This window comes from Solea solea, chromosome 14, assembly GCF_958295425.1.
Source record: "Solea solea chromosome 14, fSolSol10.1, whole genome shotgun sequence".
NCBI lineage: Eukaryota > Metazoa > Chordata > Actinopteri > Pleuronectiformes > Soleidae > Solea > Solea solea.
Window position 1 is genome coordinate 23,143,070 of NC_081147.1, and position 21,714 is coordinate 23,164,783.

The 21,714-nt window shown below is 40.5% G+C and overlaps 1 protein-coding gene across 1 annotated transcript in view; it reads left to right on the forward strand.

The window, feature by feature from the left end:
* The first annotated feature begins 873 nt into the window (after nucleotides 1-873).
* fgfrl1a (fibroblast growth factor receptor like 1a) overlaps nucleotides 874-21,714 on the forward strand; it is a 102,061-nt gene continuing 81,220 nt past the window's right edge. Inside the window, exons 1-2 of the mRNA XM_058649615.1 lie at nucleotides 874-1,388; nucleotides 3,909-4,020. Coding sequence (XP_058505598.1) covers nucleotides 3,960-4,020 — 61 coding nt within the window. The 5' untranslated portion in view covers nucleotides 874-1,388; nucleotides 3,909-3,959. The remainder of the gene's footprint in view (nucleotides 1,389-3,908; nucleotides 4,021-21,714) is intronic.

A 21,714-nucleotide genomic window follows, 5' to 3' on the forward strand; every position in this document is an offset into this window, starting at 1 on the left:
TGATCTAATAAAAAAAATGTGACTCACCACCAGTAAATTCATTACCTAGCCACGAGGTGGCAGTGTTGGCACACACTGTCAGTTAGACAAGCTGTTCTGGACCAATAGTGTCCTCACTAAAACCTATTCAATTCTATTCTATTCTATTCTATTCTATTCTATACTATTCAGGCTTGTTCAAAAAGAAGTCCTAATTGTTTTGTTTTTCCTTTTTTTTGCACAACTTTTTTGTGATCTAATGTTTTCTATTCAACTTTGAAATAGGTAACATACAATGATAACAAGACACAACAACAACAACAATTATAATAACAAAATCAATAATAATGAAACCTATAGTCAGTACAATACAAAGTGATAAATCTCCAAAAGTGCATTTGCATTTTAAATATTTTAAAACGCATAAATGTATCAGACATGAAGGAATTGTATGGGTGTTGCAAAGGTAATACTGAATAAAAGCAGTAATTAAAAACCAGTACATATAAAGAATAACATGAATAAGTTAATAAATAAGGACTATATAAGGGTATAAGAAAACAATAAGGCATTCTTTCTCTTTGGAATTCAAACAAAGTTGGAAATTCTGTCGAAAAAAACCCAATAAATCATGTGTACATGATATTTACCGTAGAAAATCAACATATGAACATTAAAATCACAGTCACGCTGGATCATTCTCCCTCCTCTCCCTCCTCTCTCTCTCTCTCTCTCCAGCCTGAACCGCTCCAAATTTGTCCAGCACAGTGCTGCGCTGTGATTGGCCGGCCCTCTGATTGGCCCGCGCTGTGATTGGTGGAAAGTTGAGCCGCTGGGCGGGTCCGTCCACGCACTTTGTTTTCTCGCCTGCGGCTGAAGTTTGGACCGTGAAGCGGCTGCCAGAGGCAAAGTGGACGCGGTGTTCGGCTTCTTTTTTTTTTACGCTAATTACCCGAAGAGTTACGTCAACTGACGAGCGGAGAAGAAGTTTTTTTTATGAGTACTATTTCATTTCTCCCCTTCTTCTGTTTCCCGCTGCAGTTCCTGCTTTACACGCAGACTGTCATTCAGAAATACTACAGTCTTCTGCTTCTACTCACGTGTTTGACCTCAGTCTACATAAACTGTGTTTTTACCTTTTACTCCTCTGTTATTGTGTCGCTCGCGGTGACTTATTGTGAACGTTTTTTTAATTATTATTTTTGTTATTTCACTGCACTTCACTCGCGCTGCGGTGACATCTCCTCACATCTCCTCACGCTGCTGTAATTAAGAAGCTGAGAGAGAGAGAGAGAGAGAGAGAGAGGAGGTGGATAAAGTTAGTGCGGGATAACGGGCACGTTAAACGTGCAGGACACCAGTGGCTCACATTAACTGGAGGATCTGTCATCACTGCTGGGATTCTCACTGTAAGTTTGACTTCAATAATCTCACACTATCTTTACTAATCTCACACAAGGTCTGCTTAAAATACTCTTAAAGTAAGTCGAACTCCACTTACCTGACACTTATTCTAACTTTATTTATCTTAAAGTAAGTCTAACTCCAATAACCTGACACTTATTCTAACTTTATTTATCTTAAAGTAAGTCTAACTCCAATAACCTGACACTTATTCTAACTTTATTCATCTTAAAGTAAGTCTAACTCCAATAACCTGACACTTATTCTAACTTTATTTATCTTAAAGAAAGTCTAACGCCACTAACCTGACCTTTATTCTAACTTCAATTCTCTTAAAGTTAGTTTAACTTCATTAATCTGACACTTAATCTAACTTTATTTATCTTAAAGCAAGTCTAACTCCACTAACCTGACACTTATTCTAACTTTAATTCTCTTAAAGTTAGTCGAACTCCACTAACCTGACACTTATTCTAACTTCAATTCTCTTAAAGTTAGATTAACTCCACTTATCAGACACTTATTCCAATTTTAATTCTCTTAAAGTAAGTCTAACTCCAATAACCTGACACTTAATCTAACTTTAATATAATCTTAAAGTAAATCTAACTCCAGTAACCTCACACTTAATCTAACTTTAATATAATCTTAAAGTAAGTATATCTCCACTAACTGGACACTTATTCTACCTTTAATAATCTTATAGTAAGTCTGACTTTGTTGCAACAAGTACAACTTCACTATTCTTACAATAGGTCTAGATGTATACACCTTTACGGGAAGCCTGAATGTTTTAATCTTAAAGTAAATCCAACTTTATTAATCTTACAGTGAGTCTGACCCAACATTAAATCTATATCAACACTCCTGATGTCATTAATCTTACATTAAACCCAAATTTAATCTGACTGTATTACCTTAAAGTAAGTTATTCATCTTACCTTAAATCTAACTTAATCTAACACTTAGTCTAACTTTATTAAGATTACAGTGAGTCTTACCTCACATAATCTTACAGGGAGTCTGGCTTTACAACAATACTCTAATTCTTATAATCTCATAGTAAGTCTGTCTTTACTGTGCCAAATCTGACTGTATTTACCTCACAGTAAGTGTGTTTTTATTTGTTTTACCTTAAATCTACCTTAATCTTACACAAAGTCTATCTTTATTCATTTTAAGTAACCCTGATTTTTTTTTCAATCCACATGATGTTTAAAATTTGACTACAATTACCTTAAAGTTTGATGTCATGTGTCTTACCTTAAAGTCTGTTTTCATTTGTTTTACCTTAATATTACGCTAAGTCTAATTTTATTTATTTTAAGCAATCCTGATTCATTTAATCTACATAAACTTTAACTTTAACTTACTGTAAGTTTGATTTCATGTGTCTTACCTTCAACTCTATTCATTTTACCTTACCTTACCTTCCTTAATAATATGTTGAATTTTTTTCACTTTGCTGATGAACAAACAGTTTATTAATCAAGTGTCATATTGTTTTATAACATGTTACACAGGTTTACTTTATTACAAACAACAATATTAATCTGTTTCATGAATTAAAATATGCTCTTCTGAATGTTTAAACAGGATAAACTTGACATGTAAATCATCCTAATGAAGGTTACAGACTGTTCACTACTACAGTGTCCATTAATACACAGCTTTATCTTTTACGTCGCCCTGGCAACACCTGGATATATCTTGATTGTCACTTATCAATTACCCGTTCTCGAGCAGTTCCTGTAAACTGCGACGCAGCGACTGACAATTTTCTGATCGGAGTCGCGCCGCACGTGAAGCTACTGAAACGAGATCTCGTAAAAGGTTCAGGGGAAGAATTTATGTGGCGTAAAGTTTAAAAACCACTGTAAGAAGAGACATGGACAGGTGGACAGAATAAATCTGTAAGGAAAATAGTTTGACTCCAACAAAAATGCTTGAGTTTGGACAGATTTATTCTGGTGTTCCCCTCAGTGATTCTTTTTTCTTTCTGACTCCTGTAGAATTCAGGAAAATATTCAGCAGACAAAAAGTAGATTATGATTTATCATTTTTGGAAGATAGTGCTTGTAACCTTCCCCTCCTTTTCCCCCATGAAATGTCATAAAAGTAGTCAAACCTATGACAGCCCATAATAAGACGCAGACACATACGTTATTATATGTCATGTTTTTTTTTGTCCTGACTCAAATTCACCAGCTGTCAGCCAGTTGGTACTAAATTATGTTTTTAATTCCATTGCGCTAGCAGCTATTTTGGAAGCAATTAATCAAAAGTTCCCTGTCACATGAAGTAATGAATGTGTAGGGTGTTTTTTTAAATTTTTTAATTTATTTATATATTTTGTAATAAACTACGTCGGCTTCTGACAGCAGATAATGCAGCCATTTAAATCATGCAGTGATGAGGTGTCATCAAACACACACGTCATCACCGTAGCTCCCCAACGCAGATATTTTAACACGCAGTTATCTTTTGTTATAATATGTAACTTTTCTCGTTCACGTGTCTTGCAGATCAAAGAGTCTGCGCGTCAGAGTGCTTTTTCTCTGAGAATTAACCCAAAAATGGAGATTCTGTGGTTGTGTCTGCTGCTGGAGATGGTCCTGGTGTCCACTGCTGCGAGGGGTGAGTACATCCCACCTCTGTTCTGCAGATTTGTTTGACATGGGAGAAATTTATTGCAGTGTCATGTTCTGTTGTTGGATGGTTGATATGTTGCTGACACGCTGCTGTTCCAGCCCCAGGAGGGCTTTTTTTTTTTTTCCCTTTCTTTTTACTTGTGGTTATGAGACATTGTGGTCTGAAAGCTCTTGGCTGTCTTTGTCTGAAGCCAAGAGCATGATGAAGACAATGGGACGTGCGTACCCCCGCTTCTTTCTTTGTCCCTTTTCAACAAGTTTTGTCAGGCACTATAATAATGAGCTTTGACAAAAAAAAACTGTGTGCCTTGTAAACAGCTTTGTCCGCACGTATTTTCATAGATTTTGGAATAATCCGCACATACTTGTCCTTGGGTGAACTTCCTGTGAAGCTGCTGTTAGTTACTTACTTACTTACTTGAAGCAGCAGTCAGTCAAATTTAAACATCTCTGTATTTGGACAGCTACAGTACATCGTGTTTGAGGAGTGACTCAATCCCACGATTATATTCCCGAATATTCGATGAGGTGCTTTCTCCTTAAAGGTTTAGAAAATGGTGAGAAATGTCGATTTGTGCTTATTTGACACTTATTTTAACTTTAATTTAAGGTCTAACTACACTAACCTGACACTTAATCTAACTGTAATTCTCTTAAAGTAAATCTAACTTCACTAACACAACACTTAATCTAACTTTAATTCTCTTAAAGTAAGTCTAACTTCACTAACCCGACATTTATTCTAACTCTAATAACCTACGAGTAAGTTAACTTGAAAAGGAAAACTATATGTTTTAATCTTAAAGTAAATCCGACTGACTGTATTATCGTAAAGTAAGTCTGATTTTATTCATTTGACCTCAAATCTAACTTAATCTTACACTTAGTCTAACTTTATTAAGATTACAGTGAGTCTTACATCACCTTATATTACAGGGAGTCTGACTTTATTAATCCTACATTAAGACTATAACAATACTTATAGAGGAGTGACTCAATCCCATAATTATATTCTCAAATATTCCACGAGTTATTTGCTCCTTTTAGAAAATGGTGAGAAATGTGGATCTGTGCTTCCCTGACCTCAGCGTGATGACTCCGTCCAAACCAAAGATACTAATTTATTGTCATCTTTGCAGCCCCTAATCCCACAACACTTTATATAATCCAGGAGCAAGCAGTGTATAGAGGAAGGAGGGGAACGCTCGTTTTAACAGTTGTTTATTCAGTTACTGTTCGGTCTTTCTGATCCTACCTATGCTGCCTTTGCGTTTGTGAAGTTAAATTCCATCTTTCAATATAAAGTTTTCACCTCAGTATCAGGTGATAAGCTGCAGCACAGGGCCGTCTTGAGTGGACACAGTCCCACACGGCAGCTACAGAAGCTCCACACGGACGAGAACGTTCCTCAGCCCACAGGCATCACCGGGGCAGATGGTCACAGAGTTGGTGCCCGTTCCCAAGATCACACCAATGATGGGGTTTTCAGTGGGAACAAAGCTGCATTCAGCGAGGCGAGGCCGAGCCTGTGTGCAGACACGGGGCTGAAAGTAAACACAGGGTCATAGACCGCAAAGAGATGAGATTAGATTAGCCTATTAGGGAAGTTTGCTGTGCAATGCCACAGCGTTTCCTCCCGTCCCCCCCCTCCCCTCTCCCCTCCTCACCGCCTGCAGTCTGTCAACTGAACGGGGGCCAGGCGGCAAGACGGAGACAGAAGGTAGAAGAGAGGAAAGACGAGTCACTGGAATTTAGAAGATTGGAATTACAATGGATGATAGATGAAAGTAAAGGGAATATGGTGATTGTAGAAGATGTGAGAACATGGGCATAAGAGCATGAAGAGGACAGAGGGAACAAAGGCTGGACTTAACTTAACTGTTGCTGTGAATATGAGTTTGTTGAAATGAAAATATTGCAAATGTTTTCTAGATTTTTCCTTTTTTTTTAGTTGGTCGTACGTTTAAGTTTCATCTGGGCATCTGTGTATCCTCCTCAACACGACCGTAGATCGTCTGAAAATCCATTTTAGAAGAGCTCGCAGTTCAAAGTGTGTAACCTTAACCTGGAGTGGGAGTTGCCACAGAGATCTATGTTAAGCCGTTGAGCAGTGTAGTTCCAATCTTTGTTCACTGGCACCTGGACAATATTATGTATTGAGGAACAAACATACCATAAGTATTAAGGCGTCTGCCTTAAGATGGTGGGACAAAGTCTTGAAGTGTCTTTACAGTAAGTCTCTGTTGTTACTGAACAGAAAGAAAACATCAAAACAGAGACACTATGTAGAATAAATGATTGCTCCATACCACGATACTGACATCGTATACAACTGCGAGTTGCATTTCCCGCCAAGCCATGTTACGTTTTCATTGGTCCAGACAAACCATCGTGAGGAAGATGCATAAAAGATTTTTACCAGTCACTTGATGATAACTGAAATCCCTGAGATAAATATACATATGCTGGAGGGGGCAATAAATGTTAGACGTATCAAGGGACGCGAGTGTATTTAAAGCTGTAAAATGAACTTGGCTGTCGCAGTCGCCTTTCTGCAGAACCTTCTGTTACAGGCAGCTACTGTGTAAATCCAGGAAGTTATTCCTAACAAGTTACATTCACACGTGCTCTAATGTTGCTCCAAAGTACAGCACGAAATGGCAGCAGCACAGCACTGTGATGAATTATTGGACACCAAGAGAGGCCAAACGGTTTTAATGATTGTTACTGGAAGTTTCATTTCCCCGGGTGTCCTTGGAGTTGAGCGTTTCGATGGCACCGAAGTATGTTTTCCACTGTTAGTGCTGATTGGCCAGAGCTCGCAGGAACACTGGAACGACTTTGAGGGCTTTGCTGGCCTGCTGCACGGCGCAGAGATAAAGAGGAGAAAGAAAGTGAGGAGGAAGAGTGTGTAAGATATGCAGATACAGATGAAGGGGAAAAATATGGGGAAAGGGGAAAAACAACAGGGCGCAGACACGACAGGAAAACAAAGACAGTGATAAGCCCCGGTGATCAGACACAACCAGATAAAGATGCAACATTTATGCCTTTATTACAGCAGATGTCACAGAAAGTGCTCTCCAGAGGCTTACACAACCGCACTATTTGAACTGGTGTCTGGGCCACACTGTGTGTGTCCCTGTGTGTGTGTGTGTGTGTGTGTAGTTGAGCATGAGACTGAGCAGCTGAGAGATTAGCATTCTCCCCTGTTGGTTGAACAGTCTCTTGGGTCACAGACTGGTATTGGAGGCCAGTACATTCTGAGCTTCCTGCTGCACAGCAAGTTTTAACTATGGATGATAAACTTTGACATTTTATTCATTTGCTTTTCCTATGAACTGAAATGAAAACATAAACAGTTTGTGTTAAGATAAAAGCTACAACCAGGAGGAGAATATTACAGTAAACCGTGTTCAATCTGGTTCAAATCAGATGCTTCTCAGTGTGAACACTCTGGATGCTCAAATTGGAATTCTTACGTTATCTTTGGCACCGCTTAAGAATTAGTGACATGTAATGGCAACACTGCAGATTGTAACAAATTGAAGTCTCCTCCACTCACCCCCTGTCATTCCCAAGGGTGTCATGAAACCTTCCGGAAAGGATGTTGTAGTCAACAAACATTCTGAGTAGTCCTTCAGCTGTTCAAGGTTCCATAGATACGGATTTTAAGTTTATTTATTTTAAGTCGGTCCGTGTTTCGAGTTATTGCAGATTGTACGATTGTGGCTGTTTTATACAAACATACTTATAAGTCATGTTTTCAATGTTTGCCAATAAACCCCCCGTGAAATGTTACACATAGGTTTGTCTACATTGTTACCAAAGCAACCCACGCAGATGAGTTGATGACGTGTATGGACGCACAAATCTCATTAACAGTGCTACTACTTCCGGGTCAAAGACCGCCAAGTCCGACCCCAGTCTGACTAAGTGTATACATGCGCAACGAGTAATCAGACTATGAGTCGCATCATCCAGGTATGTTAGACTAAGACACGTTCAATTTTAGTCGGACTAACGTGTTTGCGTGACCTAAAGAAAACAAAATTGTCATGTATTAGTGAAAAATGTAGACACATCTCTAACATCATAATAAAAACGTATGTATTATCATGTGTTTACTGACGGTACTGGAGCAGAGACACGGGAAGTCTTCCACCCACTCGCTTAAGAAACAGATTGAGAAAAAAAAGACGGCTCTGCCCAGGAATTAGATGATGAGTGTGGGTTGTGTGCATGGAATCCTCAATGCATGTTTTCCCTGTCCAAACAATTTAATGTCTCCCAGGTGATCTCACTGTATAGACCACCCGTGATCCGCGAGCAAGTGAGAGAAACAGACACAACGATGAGAGGTTTATTGTTGTACCGAGTGTTAAAGAGCCACAGACACTTAGAAAAGCATGTCTTAATTGCACTCGGAGCTGCCAAATATGACATACACGCGGGAGAGAAGCGCGCAGCATCGTCGCTGCAGTTACAAACAGTGTAAACAACCACATACACAGATGCTGGACGTGTATACAATGAGAAGAGGCTACCCATGAATATGACCTAACACATGTAAGCGCACACATGTGGGACAAACGCATGCTGAGCCCTTAAAACCTCCTGGAATACGTAATTAGCATCCCAGTGGTGGTAAAAGACATCAGAAAACAAATAAATAACAGAACTTTTAAAACATTTTTTAAAGAGTAAAAGATGGAAATAGTGTCATATGGGTATAACTTATGTATAATATCAGGAAACTGTAAAGTAATTCCACAAAACCAAGGTGATGTATTTAAGTGCCTAATTACCTGTCGAGAATCCTTAGATATTCAGATAATTCTCAGAATAGATAAGGAAATGTTTGCGTTTTACTTGGACCTAAAAACCAGTGTTGCCATTTTACCTCTTTCTATTTTCTGCCAGGCCAATTATTTGACTAATAGTTGAAGTTCTAGACTTGATCATTAATGGGCCTGGGTTTTTTTTCTCGCTAAGAGCTAAGTTTCCTCCATTTGAACGCGTCACGTAACTCAACGACTGTAAATAACACCGTTTGGAGTGCTCGAGAAAGAGCTGAGATGATGAGTCACTTATTGTTGATCAATCAACCGAGATAAGTCAGTAATCAAGGAAATTGTTGCTCCTCTCGTGTTCCTGTAGGATTTGAACTGTTGCCGTGTTCCTCCACTGATATACCAGTATTATCGGTAAAAGGGTATCACATGTGTCTCCATGTGAATGAGTGGCGATGGACCAGGAAAGCATCTCGACTCCTCCCCGAGAGTAAACAACTGCATACCACAGGCAGATGCTTCAAACACACAACCTCACACACACAGTCACACAGACACACACGTAGATTCACATCAGTGAATGTCCCTCCTCCTCTGCTGCTGTTGTGTGAGCATGCACTGCGTCCTAAGTCACAGCTAACTATCGTAAAACACCATTTGACCTGCCTGATAAGCGTTATACGGCCTGATGGTGGTGATGGGCATCTGGCTGCCAGCCTTCGTTTTATTAAAACTGGATTGTGTTGTATACGTATGACACCAGGGTTTCTTCACCTTTTTGTTCCTTATATTTTACTACAAAGCTTTTTCTTTTTTTTGTTGTTGTAATGCTGTCATTTTTAAGAAGACGTAAAAGTGAAAACTTTGAAAACATGTGGGCTTTTCGCTGATTACGCGGTGATCAGCGGACAAGAGTGTAGCTTCAAAGAGCACACACAGTTCCTCTCGTTAAAGCCTAATGTCAGGGCCAAATGACGGAGCTGTAAAAGAAGCTGTCGTCCAAATGCCCCGCGCTGCAGTAAATCATTTTAAATATAACTTATCCGTCTCGGGCTGTCGGGTTTTACTTGACTTTTAGAAGAAATATTTGCAGTCGAGAGACATAGTGAATCTCTCGAGTGACAATTTACTCTCTGATCTTCATCCTATAAGACAGTGTTATTCTTATTATTATTATGACCCAATCATTTAACCAACACTGACATAAACACATTTGCAGGGAACTGAATGGCAAGCTTAGGGTCAAGCCCCCCCCCCCCCCCCTCAGTTTTACAGGGCCTGTTAATGTTAAAGGCTATTAGCCCACATTTAGATAAAGTCAATGTTTGCTTTGACATTGCTAATGGTGAGGTAGTAATGGGGTGGTCTGGACGTTCTCTGCGGGGGTTGATGCTTTGACACTCCGATGTGAAGATGTGATGTGTGTGTTTGTGGAGGGGGGGGGGTGCAGGAGGAAAGAAGTGGAGGAGATAAGGAGACAAAAGAAGGCTTTTTGGAGAGAAATGTAGAGACAAAGACAGAAATTCTAAGGAGTAATGATTTAAGCCTCTCGACACACGGTGACGAAGTAGACTGGGAAAATCATCTGCAGGATGTTTAGACTGTGTCACATACTCAAGTCAAGAGTTTGTACTTTGCTTTTTTTATGGCCTCGCTGCTAAATGTTCGTCATGTGTCATTTTCTACATATTTTCTCAGCACTTCAGCCTGATGATGTTATTATTGTTGTTGTTGTTGTGTCTGTGAAACTTCTGAACTTTCACCAAAATAAACACAACTCTGAATGTCAATGTTTATCCACATACAGGAGTTCATGGAAATAGTTGTTTGCTTTTTGATAAAGGTTTTTCAGAACGCGACCGTAAACACATATGACAAGTGCCTACGTAAGTCATAATTGTAGAGTTTATATTTTTATTAAGGGGGTTGAAAATGTCAGAAAGTACGTAAATATTTCTTTTGCCCTCAAGTTATTCTCTTTAAAACCTGATTTCCATAATCTCATATCTCTTATAAGTGCCATGTAATGTTTGCTCAGCATTATGTGGCCCATCACGTTTGTCCCCAGTTGTGTACATTTTGCTATCACTGTACTTTAGCATTGTACCTTTTAGAGCTGCAACTATTAATCTCTCGATTATTTTCTCGATTAATCGATTAATCGTTTGGCCCATGAAAACCTTAAAAAATGTTGATCGGTGTTCGTCAAACCTGGAAATGATGATGTTCTCAAATGTCTTGTTTTGTCCATAAACCAAAATGATTAACTTCTAAGGATTTCTTTGTTATCCAGAGCAAAGAAATGAAGATAATATTCAAAATTGTGTTTTAATCATGAAAAAAGCCTCAAACCAATGCATCGATGATCAAAATAGTACCTTTATCTAACCAGGTGAGTCAATGACGACCTGGCCAAGAGGCAGCAGAGAAACAGGGCAGATAAACACGCAGTGACATGTACAAAGTGAAAAAGGATACGTGTTAAACGCAGGTTCCTGAATATGAATATGTTGATACTTAAACGTCGTTATTCTCTTGCCCCATCTTTCCCAGCATCTGCGTCTGCCCCCCCCCACAGAGAGCAGTATTGTGTGGGTCGTGGCGCCACAGTGCTGTATTGTGGTCTCAGTGGGGTTGGGGTATGTTTGGTCAGTGCTACAGCACAGCAGGTCAAAGGGCGACCAGTGGATCGGGGAGGGGGGCTCAGGGACAGTTTGTGTACGTGTGAGAGGTATAGGTCAGAGAAAGCACATGCCTGCACCAGAGGAGATTGCAATAACACACCAGGATCCCCACAGGACAACACACACTCTGCTTTCACTCCTTTATCTCCCCTCTGTCTCCCAGTCAGCCCCAAGATTGCCACACACAGCTCCACCAGACACTAATAAACACATTCAGTCTACAATGTTGTGATGATAACGACCTTTATATTAACTCTAATATTTGTTTCCATTAAATATTGTTACTTATTTCCTTACCGGTGTAAATTTCACACTGATTTTTATCAAATTCCAGTGGTATATTTATATGTCCAGCGTGTAATGATAACGACGGCAACTGCGGCGGACGAGTGTGTGACACTGGTGAATCAATGCAAGGCACAAGAAATGATTGAACACTATCAGAAAGTATGAAAAACAAGGAACTTGTCTTTCTGTTCCAGGTTACTGTGGATTTGGAAGAGTCCAAAGTTTGCAGTCAGTCTTTATACTTTGTTTTTCAAGGTGAAAGTAAACTCTAAAAAACAGTCATATTTACGTTACAATACTAAACGTGCACTAGAAAGTGTGCAGTTAGAACGTGTCACTAGTCTGTTCAGAATCAGCTGTTTATCGCGGATCGTCTCATGTGATTTTCGAATTCCCGTAGCAGCCTCTGCATTAAGAGAGCTCGGCGGTGATTAGCTGCGGCAAAATCTTCCACCGCACTTCCATGGAAGCTCGGCTTCGGCTTAGAGGAACTGTCTGAAAGGTGCAACCTGTTTCTGATTGACTGGGTTTTATGAGAGAAGTCTGTAGACAAGTCGCTGGTCGTTGTGTGTTATTTGCTTATTTTTAGTTTTACACGATTGTCGTGTTTCCTTGTTCTAATTGTTCGTTTGCAGAGTTTAGGTAAGAATTTATGTAAAAATAACTGGGCCTCAAATGAGCTTCCCCCCGTTTCAAAGACCAGCAAACCCCACTGGTGCAAACTGTCTACGGGGAGGTCTGTGTGAGTGTCAGTCTCTCTGCCTTTACAACTCACCTTCTCTGTGATCTGTCTGTTCTATTGTCATTCTCTATCTCTCTCTCCCTGACACTTTAATTCCTCTGCCACTTTCTTTGTCTCTGCTGCTCTCTCACTCTCTCTCTCTCTCTCTCTCTCTCTCTTCTGTCCTTCAACCAGACCTTTACCAACCGGTTTTTAACACACTCACACACTCACTCACACACACAGTCTCCAGCTGTTATTCCTGATGGCGTTACAAATGAGATGTTGAAAGGTGATCGCTGGGACAGGAGACACATACCCTTGTTTTCTTTGGACTTCAGCCTGTCAGACTTGGTCTGGGTCTGTTCAGTGTGTGTGTGTGTGGGGGGGGGGGGGGGGGGGGGGGTTGCAGCACTTAGTCAGGACAACTGTGTATGTTTACCTGCACATTTACATCATGCTTGACAACATTTAATTGGACCAATGTCCTTGTCCTTGTATACAACCACCGGTGGGGAATCGATTTATTGAATGAAGTGTCCTTTCTACCATCCCCATGTGGAGCACCCAGACCAGCTTGAGTCTGACTGAACACATACTATATGCACTATTAATTTGACCTCCTATCACTTTACCTGGATGTGTCAGTCCAACTTTAACTTTAAAATAAATCAATTTAATGCAATTTCAGTCAAACTAATGTCATATAATGAGTCATTTTTAGCACTCTCATGAAATTAGTGATAGTGAATTTGACCTCTGCATCATTACACACAATCTGGGCGCAGGAGCAGTGGCCAGCTCTTTTCTGATCAGTCAGGGATTGGATGCCTTGCTCAGGGGCACCCCAGGCCTTGGCCCGTCCCAGATTTACAAGCCCAACTCCCTTCCTCTTGGCTATGGGGCGGGCCATGTAAACGCACTGATTGACTGTGAGGATAACGACTGACACGAGAACCCAGAATACTGCCACCGGGACCTCCGTCTCGAATGTAATTGATGTGTGTGTTATAGACAGTGAGTCGCACTCTTCTGATTGTGTGTTCATTAGACACTCAGATGACCTTCAACCCCAGGAAGTGAAGGCTGATCAGGGGCAGGATGTTAAGGCACCCAGCTTTAGGAAAATATTTTTCTGTAAGCTCTTGCTGTATACCTTTGACACGCTGTTCTTGTTGTGTTGACTTCTTGTTTTGCTTCAATCAGATTGTAGCTTTAGTATTATAAGATTCACACACAAGATCACATCTCTTCCTTATTTTATCTTCCCTTTCCTTCCTTTCAGCTGAGACAGGAACTGCACTGAATGTCTGATTGGGGGGGGGGCTTTATTTTCATCATCACTGTGGGCATAGGAACACTTGTTGACCACTTATCCACCAAAAAGAGAGAAAAATAAAAAAGATATCCTAAAATTTAAACATGGCACAAAGCTGAGAAACCACAACACATGAGGAGACACAAATGCACTGCTATTTCTCCCCGGTGCCAGCTGTCAGTGTGGAATCCATACTGCAGTGGGAATGTGAGAGGAGTGTGAGAGATGTGGGGGTGGGTTCTGCAAGATGGTAAAGTCTTGTAGGATCATATACCAGCCTCTATATGACTGTGGCCAAAAGGTATAGACATTTATTTATTAAGTGTTCTTATAACAAAAAAAAGTAACATTATATCCAGAAAAATACACAAATTGTTTGCCTATATTTCGTTTCATTTGTGTCACTGCTGCCGGTTGACGAACAATGTGCAAAACTGTGGAAAACTGTTTGGTGCACAACAGTCTCCGCTTTCATAAAGGGATTTTCCATTAGCCTGGGTTTGGTCCATTTCAAGCGGAGCTGTGCCAAACCAGTGATGGCATGTATTTCCACAGGTAGCAGCGCCACAGCCAATGCATGGTGGTCTCCTTGTCTTAAGTTGCATCCTCAGAGGCTTAACGAAAAAAAACCCTCTGTTTTCAAAGGTTGGTTCTAGCTCATTCTATAGTTGGGAGTTCTATATAGATGTAGGCGAATGTTTTCTTAAGACTTTAAATCGAAACCTTGCCTTTCAGCATGTCGACTCCTTCTGTAAAAGCAGTAGGTTTTGATTTAGATCTTAACTATGCTGTTAAATCTAGAAAGTTTGCCTGTCCCTGTCGTGAATTTGGCCATAAATCTAATTACATTTAACAAACCTACAGTTTTAAATCATTTCAAACGACGAAATCTAGCATCAAAATGGAAAACCTGGTGCATGGCCCTGCTCTTTGGCCCAGTGTGTAAGAGATACTGACATCTAATGGTGAGACTGCAGATTGCAAGCAAGGCCACGTTAAAAACCACGTTATTCTAAGGCTATGAAAACCAAACAGTTTCTTCTTGATCAAATGGATCATACACTTATGCAAACACAATGATGGGTAGTGTTTTGAATTTTTGCCATTAAAGTGGTCCTTTAAGTCTTTTCTCTGTTTGAGTTTGAGAACAGAGAAACACTAAGTGAGTTTGGACACTTTGGCACAAGTTAAAAAAAAGAAAAAAAAAGACTTGACTTTGTTTAGACTTCTGTTAAGTAAAAGAAATCTACAGTCTACAATGAAGTGGAACCACAGATCACACACAGCCATCTAAAGCCAGTCGTTCCTATCCCACAGAGACAGTGTGTGTGTGGACACAGTTTGATATAAGTCTCAGCTTCAGGACTTTTCCCATGCAGCCAAAGTAGACAAGAGTTGATTATTGTTAATAATTTGAGAAAGGCATGACTGGCATTTCTTGCATTTTTCCCTCAAAGTAACAGGGAAAAGCAGAAACTACGTTTCAAGTCTGTAGTATCAAACACAGAGTCTCTCCAGATAGTGGTTACAGCTGCAGTGAAATAAACCAGGACAATAATCCCCTGCCAGTAACCACACAGAACTGACGTGTAGCTAAAAGGCCTGCAAACCAGTTAGCTGTGTTAATTATTTCCCACTACGCGGCCCTCCGTCACACTGGTCAGCTCAGCGTCTGTGTCAGCCGGGGGGGTAATCCCTCTGTTGTGCTGGCACCGTTATCACACCGGGACACAATGGCCTTTTTTTTCTCTTCCACGTGTAATTAACAAAGGTACTTATGGCTACTTTGTGGGATTTAAGTGTTGTGTTGGCGGAGCTTTGGGGAAGGCAGTGGGACACGGTGGAAAATACAGAGGGTGGGGTAAAGGCAAAGCTCCCAGATCAGTGGTGGGTTTAGACTTTAGGTGTTCAGCGTTAACCCCTAGTGGATTACTTGTGGTGAAGTTGAGGTATGAGGGAAAAAAAAAGAAAATGTCTTGTTTACTCTGGCTAATGTATTGAGTTGTCAAACATGTTTTAACACTTATTAATCACGCGTTAAACAAAATCATATGAAACATGAGTTTGGTGCCAGGCAGAAGTAGCCATTCACTTTACTTCAGGAAACAGTCACGGCTTAAAGGCAGTGATTTGGCTGATAAAGTGGCAACAAGTGAACACGTGTTAAGCGTTAGACGCTGAATTTTGGGATCTCTAATCAACCCCCAAAAAATATTTGGATTGCAATTTAGACATAGCACTCACATACATGCAGAAAGACAAGCTGAAGGAAACACGAGGGAAGCAGACGGAGGCAGAGATTTGTCCATACTGACAGCTACAAATGACATGGTGAATGATTGGTTTCAGCTGGCATGCTGAATCCGCCTCTCTCTCTCTCTCTGTATGTCTGTGTGTATGTGTGTGTGTGTGTGTTGTTTCAACACTTCATAGGTGCTGTTCTCAACTTGCCTAACTAATCTCTATCTACATATTATACATATTTACTGTAGAAGGAATCAGAGAATACTTGAATAGAGAGCTTTATATTTCTGAAGTGGCCCTTAACGAGCGTCACTGTACCACCTCGGTGTTTGTTGACTTTACGTCGATTGTGCGCAGCGAGTTTTGTTACTTTCCAAAAGCAACCCATCCAGCAGGTACGGCCACTTGGCATTAGAGACTGACGAGATATTTTTACACGTGAGGACGTTTGTTTTTGAAGCAGATTTTGTTACTGAGGGATCTGTAGGGCCATTGTGTGATTGACAGCCAGGTTCATCCAACAGACACTTGGTTGTAGGAGGACTTAGATATGCAAACATGAAACAACATGAAACTGGACAAAATACTAAACTGGGGGACGTCACTGTGATTGTGATTTGCACACTTGGTTGTTCGTCTGCAGGATGATCCTAAAGTAACTGGGCGTCAACTCCACCGTTTTTATTTGTGTACATACAGTACAGTATGATGTAAGTTAGTGAGCAGGTTCAGTCCCCAGGTGTGTGTGTGTGTGTGTGTGAGTGAAAACACGACTTCAGGCAACTTCCCTGTAACTACTGCTCTCAAAGGTTTAACTTGACACGTTTGAAGTCACTCAGTATTGTTGCATCCTCATTCCCAAGTATTTGTTTTTCATTTCCTTTTTGTCTTGTCAATCAACAAAAGGAGATAAGCAAATAAAGCCCCACCCCACACACACACACACACACACACACAGTCGGGTTTCCATGACTTCAGAGGACAATACATTGACTTACATTCATTTCCTGGAGCCTTACTACTACCTAACATGTTTTCATTTTAAAATGTAATAATTCACTCATTATGGACAAGTGTAAAGAGATTTAGGTCCCCACAAAATGGGCTAATACCTGGAACACATTGACATCCACTCATTTTAGACAGCCCCAAACAAAGTGGCATCCCCCTAACCTTAACCATTAACAAGGTAGGACCAGGTTTTGGTCTCCCCGGGGACTACTGGTCCTGACAAGGTCAGTGTGTATGCCGGCGCCGGGTCCTGAAGAGACAGCAAATGCAAGTACAAACACACACGGTAGTCTAAGAAGAGACAGCGACCTGAGCTGAACAAATGGACTTAGTCACGGCTGAGGATTGGTGTGGAATGTGGGAGGGGGGCATGTTTGTGTGAGTGTATCTGTGTGTGTGTGTGTGTGTGAGAGAGAGAGAGAGAGAGAGATGCGTTATATGCATGCTTGGAATGTCAAACTCCCCACCCAGTGAACCAGAAGACACACAGGTGGAGGAGGAGGAGGAGGGAGAAGGAGAGAAGGAGGAAATACAGGAGGAAGGAGAAGAAAGAAGGAAGACTGGGGTTGCAAATACAGCTTGTATTGTCATTTTCTCCATAAGTGTTATTTTAGTGTTTAGTTTGGTGACAGTGTTCTCAATGTAAACCTCTATTACTGCTCCAGCATTGAATGGGCACATATTATTGGATTTAAATATAATTGTAACAAATTGGCAGGATTTTTGTGTTATTGAATTACCCTTCCAGCATCATTTAAATCAAGTGATCTGACTTCATCTGTTCAGGGGGCTTATGAAATCAGTCACTATCTTTATACATGTTATGTCAATATGAAAGACCCCATCGACGCTGTATCACTAAAGTGCACATCACAGCAGGTGTGTGTGTGTGTGTGTGTGTGTCACTGCTGTTAATGAATGACAGTGTCTGCCTCCAGAACGCTGATAAAAGTGAGGTCGAGGACACTGGTCGGCTTCTCACCCACACACATGCACACAGACGCACTCAAAGAGTGTTAACTATTTCTTATCTTGTGCTAACTATGTCTCGCCTTATCTGTGAGGCACGAGACACAGTGCACACAGACGTTTACTATGTTTACTACACAAATGGATGCATTTGCGATGGACGTCAAATAGTGGATTACAAGTCATCTCGTTTGAGGCACTGAATTATCGTTAAATATCCATTTTTAGTCTTTAAATTGTACCTTCCCTCTTTCACAACCGTGTTTAGATGGTCATTGCTTTGAACTGTATTACTCTATTAACTCTATTAAAGCTGTAACAAAAGGCCTAGTAGTGTGGCATCATGAGCTTCTGCTCACTTCCGATTAAGTGATTGATCCTGTCTGGCATTTTATTAAGCACATAGGAGAGTTTAGAGTAGGGATGCACGATATTGGACTTTTGCCGATATCTGATAATGATATATATGTTTTTAGTCACAGTAAGTCTGAAAAGTCACTAAATAAAGTGACAAAGTCACTAAGTTGTCAACACTGTTTGTTTTATGATAGCTTTTATTTTATTTTATTATTTTATGTTTCCGTCTTCTCCATTTTGTGGTGTACCGGCATTACAGCGCCACTTACAGGCCTGGCATGTGTACTGCAGCGTACTACAGGAAACTTTTTCAAAACAACAAAGAAAAAGATGGTTTCTTTACATTTCCGTGTCAATAGGGCAATAACTTTATTACTCAAAACAGCACATGACATCAGTCTCATCACTTACAGATATTTTAAAACAAAAATTTAACTTTAAAACTTTGTTTTAAGATAAAAAAAAAATGATGCTGCAGTCAACTTAGATTTTAAATAAGCCACAATTATCAATTGTTTTACGATTGGAAACTCAAAGTCACCTCCTTCTTTCAGCTGCAAATTTATCTTTGAGTGTTACATGCGTTTACTTTCCTGAATGTGACTTTTCATTGAACCTTGGTCCATTAGTCACAGGCTCACTCCAGGTGCTAGCAGCAGCAATGGGTCGTGCAAAGAACTTTTAATACATTCTTTTACAGCAAATCTACTCATTCTTCTCCCACATGGACATAAAATGTAAAACAGGAATTCAGTTCCCATTAAAAAAGTGTTTCCTTTTACTATAGAAAAGGCAAATCAATCACTTTCATAAATTTTCTTTTTCTGGCTCATTTAGATGAGTCATTAACAATGATTCATTCTGTGTTGTAGGCCAGGAACCAAACTTTTGCAAATTTATTGTTCCTGAAAACGTCTTTAGTACATTTTCTGAAGGCTGTTTTTTTTTTTTTCCTCCACCAAGGTCGTGTTTTCACCCATGTCGTCTGTTGGATTGTGTGTTTGTGAGCGGGATTACAGAAAAACCGCTAAATGGGTTTTCACAAAACTCTGTGGAGGGAGGATATGGGCACAGGAAGCACCCATAAAGTTTTTTGGTGCAGACCCGGATAAGATTCAGGAAATAGCGTAAGGCTTGAATTTAATTTAATGTGAATGTTCAGCCTTGGCAGAGGTTAGTTTTTACACTTTTTGGTCATGAGGTGTTAATTCTAGATGAGATTGGGGGGGGGGGGGGGGGGGGGGGGTTTGAAAAGGTTTCCTCCTCCGTATAAAAGCCTCAATTGTTATTCTTTAATCTTGATTTTTTTTTTCCCCTCTGGCAAAAAGCAGACAGGTGTCACAACAAAAAGAAAAGAAAGGTTAGACAAAGAGATGCTGTTCCAGTGAAATGAGCAGGAAGAGAGGGATAAATGGGCGAGGATGTAGAGAGTAAAAGGAGACATAAAGTAAAGGAAATGGTCCTGAGATTCTTTGTAGCACTGAGTGCTTAATATTTTACTGACTGAAACCTGAAAAAACACTTATTTATTGACTTACATTTTTAATTTTTTTTATTTCTGAACTATAGTGCTTTAACGTTGGTGGTTTAGCTTTGTACTGTATTACTTTCATACTTAGGTAATTGGCTCTGGATCAGGACGTCTGCTCCATGTCTGTCTCTGGTCTTATTTTGCCCTAAAACGTAACCCTGTCCCCAGCCTCCATACACTGATCGAGCAAACACACATACACACACTGAACTGGAATAGTACTTATGGCCTTTGACCTACTTTCTGCCCCAGCTGGCCATTTTGCCCCCACATATTTGGTCTTTTTCACCCCTTATACCAGCTCCTCATTCTTTGCCTTTGTTGTTTTATAAGGTTCATCGCAATCTGCCGTTGCCCTCAGTGATCTTCCACCAGCTATTAAGTTGAAAGTTAAGTGCATTCCCTCGTTGACTAGCAACAAACGCAATTTCCAGGTGGAAAAGGGACTGGGAGGCACCACAGAAACAGGGTGAGCCGACTGGAGCCAAGACAAAGAAGGTTCAACTACGGGACGGTCTTGGCAACAAAATCATAAGAAACCTTTGCCTTATGACTTATAATACCACAGATGAGATCCTCTGTGTACTAGCTCGTGAAATAGATTCAAAATGTGGAAAGGGCATCCCAAGATTTGAGTGACACTTTGGCGTGGTTCCACCAAATGGAAGTGGTACACATTCCTTTGTATTTTCCTAAGAGTAGTACCAAAATAACAAAATAACTGGCCTCAACCATAATACTTGTTGGTACCCTTCCTTTGGGGTACGAGAGACGGTATGGGTGGAGCTAGACCCATGACAATCAGCTGATGCGGCAACAGAAAAGTGTCACTCCCTTGTGCCTGGTGTTTCTTCAGCACCAGAGACCAACAGGGCTGCTGGATGTCCTCCATGGTTGTCCGTTGTGTTCTTGTCGCGTTGTACAACATCATGCTACATATCCCACTGACATGGCCGTTGGGCACAGCGCACACTAAGTACTGTTCAAGCCAGACTGAGGGCTTTACCATTGTAAACCATACCGTAGTGTACCAAACCGACCTGTACCATGATGGAAACACAGCTTTAGAGAGACAGGTGGAATTAAGTAGCTGTTATAAGTCACGTCAACAGAGGGCAAACTTTCACTCGATCTCCAGAAGGAATGGTTGGCTTATGCCGCTGGTGAAAGGAAGTCTGTGAAGTATTTTGACAGTCTGGTGTTAGAGTTGGAGAAGATTGGAGAAGATGAATTTCTCTGTGAGATGAATAAAGTATCTATCTATCTATCTGTCTATCTATCTATCTATCTATCTATCTATCTATCTATCTATCCATCTATCTATCCATCTATCGATACTGAGTGTTAAGAAAGAAACTAAGACAAAAACCCAGACACATCAGCACAGTCTACCAGGTCAGGGATAGAGGACACTATGAAGGATCTGGGAGGTTCATGATGATGTTCCCTACAGTTGCAAGACTGACTATGTCCCAATGCTGAACATACTGTAGATGCTCCTCTTGTTTCCTTAATTGCCTTTTTAGTCATATATGGCCACAGCCGCAGTGATGCACATAAAAACAACTTTATATTCAGTGTGTGTTTGTAGTTCAAGGAGTGTAAAAATAACTTGACATGAACATAACATGAAGCCAAACCACATCAGGTCACTTGAATGCATTGGAGACACTCTGTCATCACAGGAGACAGATGTGGCATTTTTAATATGCTCAGTGTCAAACGCTGTGAAATCTAATTTCCTCTTCGTCGCTGTCCCTGGAA